Source organism: Bombina bombina, chromosome 2 (genome assembly GCF_027579735.1).
Source record: "Bombina bombina isolate aBomBom1 chromosome 2, aBomBom1.pri, whole genome shotgun sequence".
Taxonomy (NCBI): domain Eukaryota; kingdom Metazoa; phylum Chordata; class Amphibia; order Anura; family Bombinatoridae; genus Bombina; species Bombina bombina.
The window spans coordinates 1,291,862,143-1,291,881,384 of NC_069500.1; the positions used below are offsets into that span (position 1 = coordinate 1,291,862,143).

General features: G+C 38.3%; 1 protein-coding gene across 1 annotated transcript in view; it reads right to left on the bottom strand.

Annotated features, from left to right (window-relative positions):
* Positions 1 to 19,242, bottom strand: part of CD38 (CD38 molecule) — a 142,577-nt gene that overhangs the window by 58,100 nt on the left and 65,235 nt on the right. The window contains exon 2 of the mRNA XM_053704119.1: positions 7,474 to 7,603. Coding sequence (XP_053560094.1) covers positions 7,474 to 7,603 — 130 coding nt within the window. The remainder of the gene's footprint in view (positions 1 to 7,473; positions 7,604 to 19,242) is intronic.

Here is a 19,242-nt window from a genome sequence, read left to right on the forward strand (position 1 = left end):
GAAACCAAAAAAGCCCTAAACCCTAACACAAAAATAAATTACAATAACCCTTAAAGGGCCTTTTGTAGGGCATTGCCCTAAAGAGATTTCAGCGCTTTTACATTACATTTTTTTTTACAAACCCTCCTCCTACAATACAAGTAACCCCTCACCCCCAAAATTGTACTGTAATTTTATTTAAAAAAGAGAAATTAACTTAGATAGAGTGTACAATAATTTACATTTTTATATTCACTTGTTATATTTACTAATTTCCTTTTATATTGTTTGTTTGTTGAAATTCAGCACCTTTCCATAAAAAGTGTACCTAGATAGGTTTAGAACTGTGCAGTGTAATAATGTTGCAAAAATAGTGCTCAAGAAATGTGTATGCTTCTGATACCAAGAGAAATATGTACATTTGGAAGAAAGGGAGAGATATACGTATATGGATCTGGGGGATGAAATAAAAGGTGCAGATGAATTCTTTTTTACTGAAGAAGATGCATCTCGCATACTTTTTGCAGCAATACCCCAGAGGGCTATTATTGAACAAACAAAAAGTATCTATGAGAAACTGGCAAAAATGAAGAAAAAAGATATTGACTATGCATTGCATGGAGCATTTTTATCTGAATATTACCGCAAAAATTCATTCCTAGGGGCTTTCGTATCAGGAATGTCCCCACGATAGGCAGGAACAATCCTGAGTTTTGCCTAAAGTGGTGTAATATACTCAATAAATGCTCCCTGGACCTGGTATTACTTGTAATACAGGAGGTCTCCAGACTATTGAAATTGAGCAAAGTGGAAATATCTAAATATGAGGGTCAATACCTGCCTGTACTGGAAACTGAGAAGGAGCAAAATTGGCTTGGCAAACTAAAGAATGATATAAAAAAGTATGAAGATGAGTTAATCACATTTAAAAACCGCAAACTAGAAGACGTGACTAACGATTATAAAAACAAAAGTGTCTATAGATGGCAATTGGGCCCTGAAGAAAGAGCGCAATATCGTACAAATAGACAATGGCGCCACAGGTATAATAGAAGAAGACCCATGGATTCAGTGGACAGCTCGGGCAATAGTACTGACTCTGATGGTAATACGACGACCGCTACCCCTGTACAGATGCATACTGGTTATAGAAGCGGTATGACAACAAGATCAAAAAACGGGGAAGGACGAGGAACCACACAAGGCAGGGGGGTTCAAGTCTACCACCCAGACCCCCCAGGAGAGGTCGGTCGATGAGGACCTAGTTGTCAACTTAAGTAATCATGTACTAACTGAGAATGAGAGAAAGGTTTTAAATAAGGGCTTGTCATTCATACCCACTGTTAAGTGTGATGATTTTGATCTGTTTATAGATATCCAGAAGTTCTCTAGAAATTTGAGACTGAAAGAATACTTCAGGGAATATCAAGAACAACCAAGAAATATCCTCAAGGGGAAGAGTAAGTTTGACCCTACAAGCTATAACCCTTCTATAAAAACTTTTTCCAGGATGGTACAACAAGATACATTGAATCCACATCAAAGGAAGGGTCAGTATAGACACAATCTGACTAAAGACGAAAGAAGCGCTCTCATTGACTTACAAGAAAACACTTCCATAGTATTAAGGGAAGCGGACAAAGGGGGTGCCATTGTCATCCAAAATTATACCGATTACAGGGCTGAAATGATGCGACAGCTGTTGGACAAGGATACCTACGAAAAATTAAGAGGTGATCCTACCAGCGTATACAAGAGAAAACTTGACAACATGCTTCAACATTTGCATGAGACTGAATGTATAGATAGTGATTCCCTGGGTTTTATGACAGTACAACATCCAAGAGTTCCAGTGATCTACACGCTACCTAAGATCCATAAGGATATGGTAACCCCTCCGGGGAGACCTATAGTCTCGGCTATATGTTCATTGCTTCAGCCAATCGCTATCTATTTGGACAACATACTCCAACCATTAGTTAGGAATATGGATTCTTTCCTCCTGGATTCAAGCTCTATGATAAGAATACTCAGTACCATCAATGATATACAAGAGGATACCCTGCTGGTCACTATGGACGTGACCAGCTTGTATACCATAATACCTTACAATGAGGGAGTTGCGGCAGTATGCAGGCAATTGGCCAGATACCCGTATGTGGGTCCACCTGTTGATGTAATCCAAGAACTTCTAACAGCATGCTTGGAGATGAATTACTTTTGGTTCGAGAAAGAATTCTACCTGCAAATTGTGGGGACGGCCATGGGTTCAAATGTGGCGCCCACGTATGCCAACTTATTCATGGCGGAATTCGAAACGAGAGGTACGACATTATTCCAGGATGTCAGGGTCACCTATTACAAAAGATACATAGATGACCTCTTCTTGGTATGGAGGGGCACAGAGGAGGATTTACTATTATGGTTTGCATATGTCAATGAGGCACATCCCACTATCAAGTTCAAACTGATGTATAACAGCTAGAGTGTGGATTTTCTGGACCTGAGAATTTTTAAAAAAGAAGGTCAATTGTGCATGACACTATACACAAAAGAAACAGACCGCAATTCTCTGTTACATGCCCATAGCTGCCACCCCCCAGCCCTCAAACGTGCTATACCCATATCACAATTTAAGAGAACAGCAAGGAACAATACTATAGCTAGTCTTCGTGAACAACAAATGCATGATATGGAGTCACGTTTCATCCAGAGGGGATACAACAAGCAGGATTTAGCACTACAGAAGATGGATACATTGAAGTTACAGCAGGAGGATCTGCTAACCTACAATGAAACAGTTTTGGGAGACAACAGAATGACGTTCTCCACAACCTTCGATGTTGATAAACCAGCTATTGCTGAGAGTATACGCAAACACTGGTCTCTAATCTCTTCAGACCCGGATCTGCCGTTTGAGGGGACAGCACCTCCTAGAATCGGTTATCGGAGAACGAGGTCCTTAAGAGATCAGCTTGTCAAGACGGATCCCAGGTATTGTTACATGAAGGAGACTTGGCTGCAATCTAAACCTGGTTGTTACCGCTGCTTGGGATGTACAACATGTAGTGGATTAACAACTGGTAAAGTGTTTAGACATCCCTACAAGAATAGGATTTACAGTATCAAACATCGGGTCACATGTACAACCAAATACATAGTGTACTTGTTACACTGAGTATGCGGTTTGTTCTATGTGGGGAAAACTGTGGACGACCTCCGTACAAGAATGGCCAACCACAGATCAGCCATAAGAACTGCTATTGATCGTGGGGACTCTGAGCAACTGGTGGCCAGGCATTTTGCTTTATTGAAACACTCAGTCGCTGATCTAAAGTATATCATCATTGATCATGTGCCCCCACTTACAAGAGGGGGTGACAGAGGAAGAATATTACTACAGCGAGAATCCAAATGGATTTTCACTCTGGGCACCATGGCTCCACGAGGCCTGAATGTCAACTTGGATTGGCATTGCTTTCTATGAAATGTCTCCCTCTATCTTTATTAAATTGCATGTTTCTTGGTTCTTCTTTTTATTTTTTATTTTTTATTCTTGTATTCTTGCTTTTCTTCCATTTTTTCTTATCTCCTTTTTTTATTTCTTATTTTCACTTTTATTATTTTTTCATTTTTTCATTATCATTTTTATTAGTTTTATTTTTATTTTCATTTTTATTCTCATGTTTATTATTTTTTCACTTGGTGGTTATTTTCTTTGTTTTTTTAGGTTTCTTTAATTTTTGGTTTTATTTATTTCCAGGTTTATACTTTTGATCTAAGATTCATGGACAATGATACTTTATTATTCCTAATGTTATGCTTCTGGAGCCTTGACATGGATTATATTTAGATTTGCTTGTTTAGCTTATCTTGCTTGATACGGTGTTAGGATTCAATTTATCCCCGTTTAGGAATTATTTGTTTGTTACTCACCTAATCTAGGATTTTGTAGATATTGTATATTGCATATTATAGTATAGGGACTTAGAGATATTAGGATGGTTTTCTAACTATTAAGTTACGATTTATTACCTGGATGTCAGAGCTCACACTTTAGGAATGTTTTTCCAAGTATATATTTTTCGTTTAGCCTCTTGTAAATAATGTTGTATCTTTGCACAGTTAACTAATTTTTAATGCTTAAGTTTTAATTGTAACAGGGACTCTGCCGGGAGGCGTCCTGGTTGCTATGGCAGCCGGTGACGTAGTGTTCTGCGCACGGCTGCTGACTTCCGGTACGCCACCAGCGGGACTGCACTTGGGAGCGGGTTTGCTTGCTATAAAGGGTGAGTTACTGTATGTACCTGTAATTGTTGTCTGAAGATGGGGGCAACCCCGAAACATCACGGATTAAAAGTGTTTTTTGCTCAATAAGACCCGGTGAGTGCTTTTCTCTTTGGATGCTTGTATTGTTATTATTAAGCACCCCGGGCAGGCTGAATGAGGATTATGTTACCGTGAGTGCTTCTACCTCTTGGGATATTATATATATATATATATATATATATATATATATATATATATATATATATATATATATATATATATATATATAACATTTAATTCAGAGTATATAACAATAAAATTTAAAGTATTTTTATTTTATTTTTTAAATGGTGTTATTGTTTTAAAGGCATTTGGTATATGACAAAGTGCTTGACAGGGAAGGGCTAAAAGGTGTAAAAGGTGCAGATATGTGTGTTTATATGTGTATGTGTGTATATATATATATATATATATATATATATATATATGTATGTATGCATGTGTGCACATACATTTGTAAACATACATACACATATATACACACATAGAAATATAAACACATGTATATCCACCTTTGAGACCTACCTAATCCAATACCTTCTTATATACCAACACATTTAGCACAGCCCCTCTATCCATTGAAAGTTTAGGGAGTGCAACACATTCTGATAATTCTGTTTTACCATGGACATGTAATACCAGATTGCATGCTAATCTAAGCACGGCCCTGCAAAAATAACAGCACACCCTGCAGCATATACTGCAGCATTGTGTCAGCTTTTACCTCCCAAGAAACTCAACGTTGAATGACTTCATCTATATGCAATACACTGATTGTACAGACTGAAAAACACCTGCCTACAAAACTAGAAACTAATGCAAGGTTCAGCATTTTAAACAAAGTGTAATTTGATTTGTATGTGCTGCTATCAGTGCCTTGTTTTCCCTATCAAATTCACTCTATCCTGAGCAAATCTGCATTCTAGTGAGCTTTATCACTTTCTATGGAGGTGAGTTTGCAACTCGCTGGGAGTTCCTGTTTTAGCCCTTTTTCATAGATGAGGTCTGCCCATGCGAGGAACAGTGCTGACAAATTTTAAAACATCTGGTCCATGGTGTGTATCGGACAATACATTTTTTTAAGTCTTGCTGTCACTCAAATTTTGCCCTTCTCTAGTGATACAGCCATGTATATGTAGCTGTAACAAAAAATAAAATAAATCGGTTGCTACTTTTTGTTTAAGACTAAACTGACATCTAGCCCGGTGTTAGGTTATAATATACAATACCGGCATAAAACTATTCTTGTTCAGTGCAGCAGCTTTATCACATTGCTGGATAATTATCCCTCAAGAACAGTCAGAGAAAAAAAATACAAGCGGGAAAAGAGAGATATGTAATGTTATTGGATGTCACATCATTTGATCAATTTGATGTCATGGATAATGTCACTTATTATACTGTATGTCTGGTTGTTCAGGGGATGTGGGACTTCATGATGATGTCATGTATGTTTGGGAATGTAAAGATAAAGTTAAGAATTGAGTGGCTTTTGTGAATTTCAGGAAGATCCTAAATTGTATTCCTTAAAGGGACATAATACTCATATGCTAAATCACTTGAAACTGATGCAGCATAACTGTAAAAAGCTGACAGGAAAATATCACCTGAGCATCTCTATGTAAAAAAGGAAGAGATTTTACCTCACAATTTCCTCAGCTCAGTAGAGTAAGTTCTGTGTAAAAAGTTATACTCAGCTGCTCCCAGCTGCAGGTAAAAATAAAAAAATAAAGAAATGAACAGCAGCCAATCAGCATCAGCAGTGCTGAGGTCATGAACTCTTACTGTGATCTCATGAGATTTCATAGTAAGCTTCCTTTACCTGATTGGTGAAATAATATGAGAGTGCACGATGCTAGTCCCTTCAGATGTCCCAGGACAAACACACTAAAAGGCTGCTTAGAAATCCTTTACAATGGGAGGTGGCTACTGAGGAACTTTTGAGGTAAAATATCTTTCTTTTTTACATAGAGATGTTCAGGTGATATTTTCTAATCAGCTTTTTACAGCTATGCTGCATCACTTTCAAGTGTTTAAACATTTGGGTATTATGGCCCTTTAACACCTTCAAATATTTATTAGAGTGTGAAAGAAAAGAAGAAGAGGGGCGCCTCATGTGTAGAATCACCAAACATATGTGTGAACTTGATTAAATATGAGCCAAATGGATACTCACATATTATTGGAGCACCCTAATGTGCTAGTAGGTACAAGCTGTAGAATTATAGGGTGTAACAGCTGACCCACCTCTGGAACTCCCTGTGTGCTGCAGTGAGAAATTGAAGCAAAGAGAGTACTACATGTGTAGATTAACCATAGTATAACAGCATGTAAATTGACAATGCCAAAAGGATACTCACATTCTAGATGAGCACACTTATGTTCTGGTAGAAGTAGACTGATACATTTCAGAAGGGTGTATCAGCTCACCCAATTGAGGTTCTCCCAATAATCAGGATACAGGTGCAGGATAAAGCTAGTGTTTGTGTCCCAATTGGTAGTCAATAAACAGAAGCAGGTAAGGTGCTTCTATTCAACATGGATTTTTTAAAAAAAATGATGTTTATTAAAAATAATTTAAAAAGAAACACAAGTAGTGGGAAAAGAGGTTTCCAAACATCCCCCTATAAATGCAACACATTTCTTGGCACTAAAAGGGCCGTTTCATCAGGCATAACATAACCTTACTAGCAGTCCTGCTTTTTATAGCTCTTACAAAACCCTAAAAGAACAAGCCCTCCCTTTTAGGGGGAGTGTTCTCTAACTAATCATATACACCTGTATACCTATGTGAATTCACATCCAGAATCAGCCTATATAAACATACATGGCTACCTAACAATTTGAACATTAAGCAACATTGGCCTAAAGAAAAACATCTAGAAATTACAATGTCACAAATAGCATATATGCATTTCATTAACTTTCATATTTCATTGACAATTTCAATTATTTAAAATGAAACCTATTTATTAGAAAACCTAGTTAGATTGCATTATAATAAAAGCCAATATTCAATTGAAAATAAGTGGAACTCGTGACGGTGTGGGGGAAACAATGAATAAATAAAAATAGTCATATAATAGAGATGCATCATGAAGAAAAACGTACAATTTGAACTACTTTATTTATAACTAAGACTACAGTTATTCTTCAGTTTGTCACCTTATTGCAGACGGCCTTCTGGTCTGTCAATTCGAGTAAGGGGGCATAATCCTCTTGCGTAACTGAGCACGGATCTTTAGAAGTCGCTGCTTTTGTAAGTGCTTGCCAGATTTGTATGCAGTCTTCATGTCTGCAAGAGAATAAAACGTTACGTCTATACTGAAATTAGGTCATTTAGTTTATTACTGATGTGCTGCACACTGTTGCATTTTTAAAAAAACTGTAAATAAATTCTAGTCTAGAATATACACCACATATGTATCAATAAACAAAATATATAATAAACAAATATATGTGAATACACCAAGCACAAAACAATGATAGCTAAAGGATGTGTGTTCCTTGTTTCTACATGGGGAAATTGTTCCATGTTGTATTTTTTACAGGTTCAAAAAATAAAAAACCTAAATAGGTCCACTGTGAAGGATAATGGTATTGGAAAAAAAATATTTACAGCCTTGCAGAACAAATACTTTTTAAAAAACAATAGGTGTGCTAACTGTTGCACGCAAGCGATATTGTCTTTTTTCAGCTTTTTTACCGCAACGGAAATAGCTCTCATATTAGAAGTTAAAATTAAACGCAACCGCACTTACTTTTTCTAGTGCTCTCTTCTGTCTACCTGACTCCCACCCTGACACATGGGCCCCTAGTTATCAAGCCGTCAACCTCAAATACGCTGGAATTCAGCAGCGTATTTGTGGCGAGGCTGATTCGCCTTAGTTATCAAGCCCTAGACACCAGCAAAAGTAGAATTTTGTGATCCGCCGGACTCAGTCTAAAACAGATCGATGCTTACGTCATTACAGATGTTCCGCACACAAATCTGACTACTTTTGCTAGTTAGCAAAAAACTAGCAGGTATGCTCGGCACTTTTCCGGCCCAGCGTACCTGGTTTTCAAACCGCCGCCCTGGAGGCGGCGGATCCCATAGTAATCAATGGGAGTCTGACCATAGCGAAAGTTCATGTTCGCTGCTGCCAGACATCCCATTGATTCCTATGGTAGTTTCTACACCTAACACCCTAACATGTACCCCGAGTCTAAACACCCCTAATCTGCCCCCCTTCACCGCCGCAACTAAATAAAGTGTTTACCCCCTAAACTGCCGCTCCCGGAGCCCACCGCAAGCTATAATAAATATCTTAACCCCTAAACCGCCACTCCCGGTCCCCGCCGCAACTATAATATATGTATTAACCCCTAAACTGCCGCTCCCGGGCCCCGCCGCCACCTACATTATACCTATTAACCCCTATCCTGCCCCCCTACACCGCCGCCACTATAATAAATTTATTAACCCCTATCCTGCCCCCTCTACACCGCAGCCACTGTAATAAAATTATTAACCCCTAAACCTAAGTCTAACACTAACCCTAACACCCCCCTAACTTAAATATTAATTAAATATATCTAAATAATATTTCGCTTATTAACTAAATTATTCCTATTTAAAAATAAATACTTACCTTTAAAATAAACCCTAACATAGCTACAATATAAATAATAATTATATTGTAGCTATCTTAGGATTTATTTTTATTTTACAGGCAACTTTCAATTTATTTTAACTAGGTACAATAGCTATTAAATAGTTATTAAATATTTAATAGCTACCTAGTTAAAATAAAGAGAAATTTACCTGTAAAATAAATCCTAACCTAAGTTACAATTACACCTAACACTACTACTTTAATAAATTATTCCTATTTAAAACTAAATACTTACCTGTAAAATAAACCCTAAGATAGCTACAATGTAATTAATAATTACATTGTAGCTATTTTAGGATTTATATTTATTTTACAGGTAACTTTGTATTTATTTTAGCTATTTAGAATATTTATTAAATAGTTATTAACTATTTAATAACTACCTGGCTAAAAGAAATACAAAATTACCTGTAAAATAAATCCTAACCTAAGTTACAATTAAACCTAACACTACACTATCATTAAATTAATTAAATAAATTACCTACAAATAACTACAATTAAATTATATTAAATAAACTAACTAAAGTACAAAAAATAACAAAAGCTAAGTTACAAAAAATAAAAAAATAAGTTACAAACATTTAAAAAATATTACAACAATTTTAAGCTACTTACACCTAATCTAAGCCCCCTAGTAAAATAACAAAGCCCCCCAAAATAAAAAAATTCCCTACCCTATTCTACATTAAAAAGTTACCAGCTCTATTACCTTACCAGCCCTTAAAAGGGCCTTTTGCGGGGCATGCCCCAAAGAAAACAGCTCTTTTGCCTGTAAAATAAAAATACAACCCCCCCCAACATTAAAACCTACCACCCACATACCCCTAATTTAACCCAAATCCCCCTTAAATAAACCTAACACTACCCCCCTGAATATCATCCTACCTTGAGCCGTCTTCAGCCAGCCAACCACCGATGGAACCGAAGAGGAGATCCGGAGCGGCAGAAGTCATCATCCAAGGGGCGCTGAAGAAGTCTTCCATACGATGAAGTCATCATCCAGGCGGCGCTGAAGAGGTCTTCCATCCGATAGAAGTCTTCATCCAGGTGGCATCTTCAATCTTCATCCATCCGGAGCGGAGCCATCTTCAGACGAGCCGACGCGGAGCCATCCTCTTCTTCCCGACGACTAACGATGAATGAAGGTTCCTTTAAGGGATGTCATCAAAGTTGGCGTCCCTTCAATTCCAATTGGCTGATAGGATTCTATCAGCCAATCGGAATTAAGGTAGGAAAAATCTGATTGGCTGATTGAATCAGCCAATCAGATTGAAGTTCAATCCGATTGGCTGATCCAATCAGCCAATCCGATTGAGCTCCCATTCTATTGGCTGATCGGAACAGCCAATAGGAATCTTGGATGACGTCCCTTAAAGGAACCTTCATTCGTCGTTAGTTGTCGGGAAGAAGAAGATGGCTCCACATCGGCTAGTCTGAAAATGGCTCTGCTCCGCTCCGGATGGATGAAGATTGAAGACGCCGCCTGGATGAAGACTTCTATCAGATGGAGGACCTCTTCAGCGCCGCCTGGATGATGACTTCATCGGATGGAAGACTTCTTCAGCGCCCCTTGGATGATGACTTCTGCCGCTCTGGACCTCCTCTTCGGTTCTATCGGTGGTCGGCTGGCTGAACACGGCCCAAGGTAGAATGATCTTCAGGGGGTAGTGTTAGGTTTATTTAAGGGGGGTTTGGTTTAGATTAGGGGTGTGTGGGTGGTGGGTTTTAATGTTGGGGGGGTTGTATTTTTATTTTACAGGCAAAAGAGCTGTTTTCTTTGGGGCATGCCCCGCAAAAGGCCCGTTTAAGGGCTGGTAAGGTAACAGAGCTGGTAACTTTTTAATGTAGAATAGGGTAGGGAATTTTTTTTATTTTGGGGGGCTTTGTTATTTTATTAGGGGGCTTAGATTAGGTGTAAGTAGCTTAAAATTGTTGTAATATTTTTTAAATGTATGTAACTTATTTTTTTTATTTTTTGTAACTTAGCTTTTTTTTATTTTTTGTACTTTAGTTAGTTTATTTAATTGTATTTCATTGTAGTTATTTGTAGGTAATTTATTTTATTAATTTAATGATAGTGTAGTGTTAGGTGTAATTGTAACTTAGGTTAGGATTTTTTTTACAGGTAAATTTCTCATTATTTAACTAGGTAGCTATTAAATATTTAATAACTATTTAATAGCTATTGTACCTAGTTATATAGATATAGATATAGATATCTGGCATTCTAGGATTATGTTAACCAAAAAACGACTACACTGCGCTACCTTACGGGAACTCCACTACAAAATTCTAGTCCAATGGCATCTGGTGCCGTTTATCCTACACAACATTTTCAACACACAATCCCCCGAATGTTGGAGGAAATGTAGAGCCAGTGGCACGGCACTGCATATCTGGTGGTCCTGCCCAGTTATTCAACCACTTTGGAGGAAAGAATATACACTCCTACACTCACTTGGAATCACTCCATCATACACCCCAGAAGTAGCTCTACTTCACTGCAGATGCCCAATCTCAACACTCCTAATGAAGCCCTTACAATCTATATTTTCATGGCCGCGAAACTAGCCTTAGCTAGATCCTGGAAGGAAGAGAGATCTCCACCCCTCTCGCAAGTATTATCCATAGCCCATTATATTAAGCAAATGGAACAATATTCATACAAAGTTCTAGACAAGGTTTACTCCTTTCATGAGATATGGTCTTCCTGGCTTTCTGAATTCCCAAGATGGGAATTGACTCCCAATCCCAAACTTCCCTCTTAGAATCCCCTCCTACCATCATACCTCACCACCCCACACCTTTCCATTCATGCCACCCCCTCCTCCCCCCCTTTTTTTTTATCTTTCCCTCCACTTCCCCTCTCTCCCCTATTTCCTGGGTCACTCCCTCCTTTTAATTGAACAGGTCCGTCAGTAAGACTACCCATACTGTACCTACAGTAGATATAATTACCCAATATATTTACAATTTATACAACTCCCGAAAAAGAGGCTTTTTTTTTTACTACACCATTCAGCTCATTGACTAGCATTATCCATATGGGCGGGGTGAGGATTCCTTCACCCGGACCAACCTCAAATTACCCTTTACCTACTCTTCTCATAATTCTATGCATGCTGTTTATATCTACCAAGTATTATACCATATGGTTACAATGGTGTTGTTTTGTGTTATATTAATTCTTGTCTCAATAAAAATTTTACTTAAAAAAAAATGAAATGCAACCGCTAGAGCACAATTTAATTTGAATGGAAAATAGGTATTCTATAGGTATTTGAATAGAAAGGGCTATGTTATAATAGATATATACATACATATACCTGCACATGTCTAAATATCACCTAGATTACGAGTTATGCGCGCTATAGGGAAAATTAACCAACGCTGCCATTACAAGTTTTGAAACAGCTGGCTTGTGCGTGCGATATGGGGTTTTTAAGCTCCATACCGCACAAAATACAAGCGCTGCTTTGACGTGCTCGTGCACGCTTTCCCCCTAGATATCAATGATGAATCATCCAATAGAATGAGAGCTGCTTAAATCCTATTGGCTGATTTGAACAGCCAATAGGATTTTAGCAGCTCTAATTCCTATTCGTTGATTCAAATTTTTTAGCCAATAGGAATGCAAGGGACTTCATCTTGCATTGAAGATTCAGTGTACGGCGGCGACCGTATGAAGAGGGTGCTCCACGCCACCGGGATCAAGATAGAAGATGCCGCCTGAATGAAGATAGAAGAGGCCGTCTGGATGAAGACTTCTCGGCGCCTGGATAAAGATCATTCAAGCGGGACTTTAAAAACTGTAAGTGGATCGTCGGGGGTTAGTGTTAGGTTTTTTTTTTTTAAGGGTTTTTTTATAGGTGTTTTTTTTTTAGATTAGGGTTTTGGGCAGCAAAAGAGCTAAATGCCCTTTTAAGGGCAATGCCCATAAAATGCCCTTTTCAGGGCAATGGGTAGCTTAGGTTTTTTAGAAATAGTTTTTTTTATTTTGGGGGGTTAGTTGGGTGATGGGTTTTACTGTTTGGGGGTGGTCTTTATATTTTTTTCATGGAAAAGAGCTGATATCTTTGGGGCAATGCCCCAAATTAGTTTTTTTTTTATTTTGGGTGGGCTTTTTATTTTGATAGGGCTATTAGATTAGGTGTAATTCTTTTTTATTTTGGATAATTTCATTTGTTACTTTTTATAATTTAGTGTTTGTTATTTTTTATAATTTAGTCTTTTTATTTTTTGTAATTAGATACAAAAAAAAGAGTAGTGTTAGGATTTTTGTAATGTGTAGTTTAGTTTTATTTCATTGGTAGTTAGTTTAATTTCAGTTTAATAATTATATTACCGTATTTTTCGCTCCATAAGATGCACTTTTTTCCCCCTCAAAAGGAAGGGGAAATGTCTGTGCGTCTTATGGAGCGAATGTGTGGACCGCCAGCCTGTGATGTTGTGAATACTTTTTAATTAGAATGTAGATAAACTGAATTTAATGAAGCACTGCAATTGGCAAAAGTATTTTTCTGTATGTTTAGTTTTTACCTTCTACTGAGAGATGGTTCAGCTGGAATGTGCGCTCTGCATGCTTGAAAAACTAGACCGCCTGGGTTTAATATACGTGGGTGCGAGCGTTAATCCCCTGGACAGAATAGTAAAATATGCTGACATTTACCAGTACTATTCGGAGAGCTGCAGCTACTGTAGTAAGCGTTGCGGGATAATAAAGCATCAATCCCATGTTGGATGAGTGACGTAAACGGAGGTGTTTGCTCAATAGCCAATCGTGAGTGAGGATTCACTGACAGGTTAAACACAGTGAAGCGAGTGCCATGAAACGGCGAAGATATACCGGGTAAATCCTTTTTCCAGTTACCGTATGTGACAGTCCTCTGTATAAAAGTACAGATTAATGAGGAGGTGGTTATCCGTTCCTGCTGACAAAAGTTTGACTGCAGTTGTAAAGTACCGGTAATCAAGAGATTAGTCCGTATATGCAGCAAACAACACTGGTTGCAGCAGAGTTGATAAAGTATGCTTCCTTTATTACCAGTGTATAACTTGGAAGCAATTGAAGGCAGTTTGCAGAGAGGATTGTGGGATTTAAGAAGGGAGGCCTTAAAGGGATACAGACCAACGTAATAACCATGGCAGAGGCACACATTTCTCAAAGTTTGGTGCGTGACCGAGACAGAACAGACATAATAAGCTGCTAGCGCTTATCATGCTGCTGCTATTTGTTTTCCTGTGGTCCTAATAAGTTATGCCCTGTGTGAGCAGGATGTGGGATAGGGACTACCAGTACATATTGTAAGAGACAGAACAGTCATAATAAGCTGCTAGCGCTTATCATGCTGCTGCTATTTGTTTTCCTGTGGTCCTAATAAGTTATGCCCTGTGTGAGCAGGATGTGGGATAGGGACTACCAGTACATATTGTAAGAGACAGAACAGTCATAATAAGCTGCTAGCGCTTATCATGCTGCTGCTATTTGTTTTCCTCTGGTCCTAATAAGTTATGCCCTGTGTGAGCACGATGTGGGATAGGGACTACCAGTACATATTGTAAGAGACAGAACAGTCATAATAAGCTGCTAGCGCTTATCATGCTGCTGCTATTTGTTTTCCTGTGGTCCTAATAAGTTATGCCCTGTGTGAGCACGATGTGGGATAGGGACTACCAGTACATATTGTAAGAGACAGAACAGTCATAATAAGCTGCTAGCGCTTATCATGCTGCTGCTATTTGTTTTCCTCTGGTCCTAATAAGTTATGCCCTGTGTGAGCAGGATGTGGGATAGGGACTACCAGTACATATTGTAAGAGACAGAACAGTCATAATAAGCTGCTAGCGCTTACCATGCTGCTGCTATTTGTTTTCCTCTAAGTTATGGTCTCAGTGACTGGAGTTCTGCTAACATTCTACATTCAAAATGAACAGAGGATCTTAGCAGAACTCCAGTGGCAGAGACTATAACTTATCAGAACCGGAGGAAAACAAACATCAGCAACATGGTAAGCACTAGCAGCTTAGTATGTCTGTTCTATCTCTTCTGTCTTCTATGTGCACAGCACAAGTGTAAGGGACGGTAAAGGCTTATTATGTATTTTTTATTTATGGGGTCTTATGATATAACTAATATGACTGCCCTATGCTGTATACTTACTGTAAGGCTGTAATACACCATTTGAGTCAGAATATTTTTTTTCTTGTTTTCCTCCTCTAAAAACTAGGTGCGTCTTATGGTCAGGTGCGTCTTATGAAGCAAAAAACACGGTAGTTTAGGGGTTAATAGTTTACTTTAGTATATTTCGTTGTGGGGGGCTTGCGGTTTAGGGGTTAATAGGTTTATTATAGTGGCGGCGGTGTAGGGCTTAATAACTTAAGTATAGTGTGGGTGGACGGCAGATTAGGGGTTAATAATATTTAAATAGTGTTTGCGATGCTGGAGGGCAGCAGTTTAGGGGTTAATAACTTTATTATAGTGGTGACGATGTCGGGGAGTGGCGGAATAGGGGGTTAATAAAAAAAAATTGTGGCGGCAATGTCGGGAGCGGCAGATTAGGTGTTAATAGGTTTATGATATTATTTGTGTTGCGGGAGGGCCTCGGTTTAGGGGTTAATAGGTAGTTTATGGGTGTTTAGTGTACTTTGTAGCAGTTTAGTTATGAGTTTAGATTTGTAGAGTAAAACTCATAACTACTGCTTTTAGATTGTAGAAAGGATCTTGTCGGTATAGGCTGGAACACAGGTTTTTTAGCCTCAACGCAAAACTCGTAATGGCAGCGCTATGGAAGTCCCAGTCCCAGTTTTACGTGTAAAGGACTGACGTTGCGGTTCAAGCTAAAAGTCTTGTGATACAGCTATACCGACAAGACTTCTAATGGCTGTGATGCTGTTTTAATGCTGAAATGACCAAACCCGAACGCACAACTCATAATCTAGCTGTCAGTGTATTATGCATAATATATGTATACTGTGTGTGTATGTGTATATATATATAGTATATATGTGTGTGTATGTGTGTACATAAGTATTTTACTGTATATATACTGTACATATTTTACAATCCAATGTTCTTCACACACAGGATTGTTATTTTTATTGTAAATATAAATATATATATGTGTGTATATACCTATACCTGTATATCTATTCCTATAGATCTATACTGTAGGTATAGCTATCTATTTTACATTAACATTATCAGATATCTATAGAAATTAAATTTGTGTTTTGCGCTTTGGGTCTAATCTGGTGTTGGGTTAGTGCACACAAAAAATTACAAATTTCAAAGTGTGTTTTTTAAATAATAAATTTAAAACATTAAAATATATGAATAATATTTAAAAATTATTATATGCAGTATATTACAGTAGTATGTATAATAACTTTTATTAGTTATTTATATTTTTTATAGTTATTTATATTTTTTAATATTTAAAGGACCAGTCAACACAGCACAAAACACAAAACCGAAACCAAAACAAATAATATACAGCCACATAGAGGATTACGTTTATAATGTATATGAGCATTCAAAATAAAAACTTACGGCTAGATTTAGAGTTTTGTCGGTAACGACCCGCGTAGCTAACGCTGGCTTTTTTCTGGCCGCACCTTTAAAATAACTCTGGTATTGAGAGTCCACAGAATGTCTGCGTTAGGCTCCAAAAAAGGAGCGTAGAGCATATTTAACGCAACTGCAACTCTCGATACCAGAGTTGCTTACGGACGCGGCCAGCCTCAAAAACGTGCTGGTGCACGATTCCCCCATAGGAAACAATGGGGCTGTTTGAGCTGAAAAAAAACCTAACACCTGCAAAAAAGCAGCGTTCAGCTCCTAACGCAGCCCCATTGTTTGCTATGGGGAAACACTTCCTACGTCTGCACCTAACACTCTAAAATGTACCCCGAGTCTAAACACCCCTACCCTTACACTTATTAACCCCTATTCTGCCGCCCCCGCTATCGCTGACCCCTGCATATTATTATTAACCCCTAATCTGCCGCTCCGTAAACCGCCGCTACTTACATTATCCCTATGTACCCCTAATCTGCTGCCCCTAACACCGCCGACCCCTATATTATATTTATTAACCCCTAATCTGCCCCCCACAACGTCGCCTCCACCTGCCTACACTTATTAACCCCTAATCTGCCGACCGGACCGCACCGCTATTATAATAAAGTTATTAACCCCTAATCCGCCTCACTAACCCTATAATAAATAGTATTAACCCCTAATCTGCCCTCCCTAACATCGCCGACACCTAACTTCAAACATTAACCCCTAATCTGCCGACTGGAGCTCACCGCTATTCTAATAAATGTATTAACCCCTAAAGCTAAGTCCAACCCTAACACTAACACCCCCCTAACTTAAATATAATTTAAATCTAACGAAATTAATTAACTCTTATTAAATAAATTATTCCTATTTAAAGCTAAATACTTACCTGTAAAATAAATCCTAATATAGCTACAATATAAATTATAATTATATTATAGCTATTTTAGGATTTATATTTATTTTACAGGTAACTTTGTATTTATTTTAACCAGGTACAATAGCTATTAAATAGTTAAGAACTATTTAATAGTTACCTAGTTAAAATAAGTACAAAATTACCTGTAAAATAAATCCTAACCTAAGTTACAATTAAACCTAACACTATACTATCATTAAATTAATTAAATAAAATACCTACAATTACCTACAATTAAACCTAACACTACACTATCAATACATTAATTAAATACAATACCTACAAATAACTACAATGAAATAAACTAACTAAAGTACAAAAAATAAAAAAGAACTAAGTTACAAAAAATAAAAAAATATTTACAAACATTAGAAATATATTACAACAATTTTAAACTAATTACACCTACTCTAAGCCCCCTAATAAAATAACAAAGCCCCCCCCCCAAAATAAAAAAATGCCCTACCCTATTCTAAATTACTAAAGTTCAAAGCTCTTTCACCTTACCAGCCCTGAACAGGGCCCTTTGCGGGGCATGCCCCAAGAAGTTCAGCTCTTTTGCCTGTAAAAAAAAACATACAATACCCCCCCCCCAACATTACAACCCACCACCCACATACCCCTAATCTAACCCAAACCCCCCTTAAATAAACCTAACACTAAGCCCCTGAAGATCTCCCTACCTTGAGTCGTCTTCACCCAGCCGAGCCAAATTCTTCATCCAAGCGGAGCAAGAAGAGGTCCTCCATCCGGTAGAAGTCTTCATCCAAGCGGGGCAGAAGAGGTCTTCCATCCGATTGAAGTCTTCATCCAAGCGGGATCTTCTATCGTCATCCATCCGGAGCGGAGCGGCAGCATCCTGAAGACCTCCGACGCGGAACATCCATCCTGGCCGACGACTGAACGACGAATGACGGTTCCTTTAAATGACGTCATCCAAGATGGCGTCCCTCGAATTCCGATTGGCTGATAGGATTCTATCAGCCAATCGGAATTAAGGTAGGAATATTCTGATTGGCTGATGGAATCAGCCAACCAGAATCAAGTTCAATCCGATTGGCGGCTCTTTGCGGTCGGCAGATTAGGGGTTAATCATTGTAGGTAGGTAGCGGCGACGTTGTGGGGGGCAGGTTAGGGGTTAATAAATATAATATAGGGGTTGGCGGTGTTAGGGGCAGCAGATTAGGGGTACATAAGTATAACGTAGGTGGCGGTCGGCAGATTAGGGGTTAAAAAAATTTAATCGAGTGGTGGCGATGTGGGGGGACCTCGGTTTAGGGGTACATAGGTAGTTTATGGGTGTTAGTGTACTTTAGGGCACAGTAGTTAAGAGCTTTATGAACCGGCGTTAGCCCAGAAAGCTCTTAACTACTGACTTTTTTCTGTGGCTGGAGTTTTGTCGTTAGATTTCTAACGCTCACTTCAGACACGACTCTAAATACCGGAGTTAGAAAGATCCCATTGAAAAGATAGGATACGCAATTGACGTAAGGGGATCTGCGGTATGGAAAAGTCGCGGCTGAAAAGTGAGCGTTAGACCCTTTTTTAATGACTCCAAATACCGGCGGTAGCCTAAAACCAGCGTTAGGAACCTCTAACGCTGGTTTTCACGGCTACCGCCAAACTCCAAATCTAGGCCTTTGATAGTAAAATTATTATAAAACTTACTTTTCTCCTGTCTGTTTTACCAATTGTTCTGAGGCTTGTCCACCTCCCACACCTAGAGGAGGATGGGCTCACTGTGAGTGACACATTTTATCTTCCAATCCAAGATTAGCCTATTTGCATTTT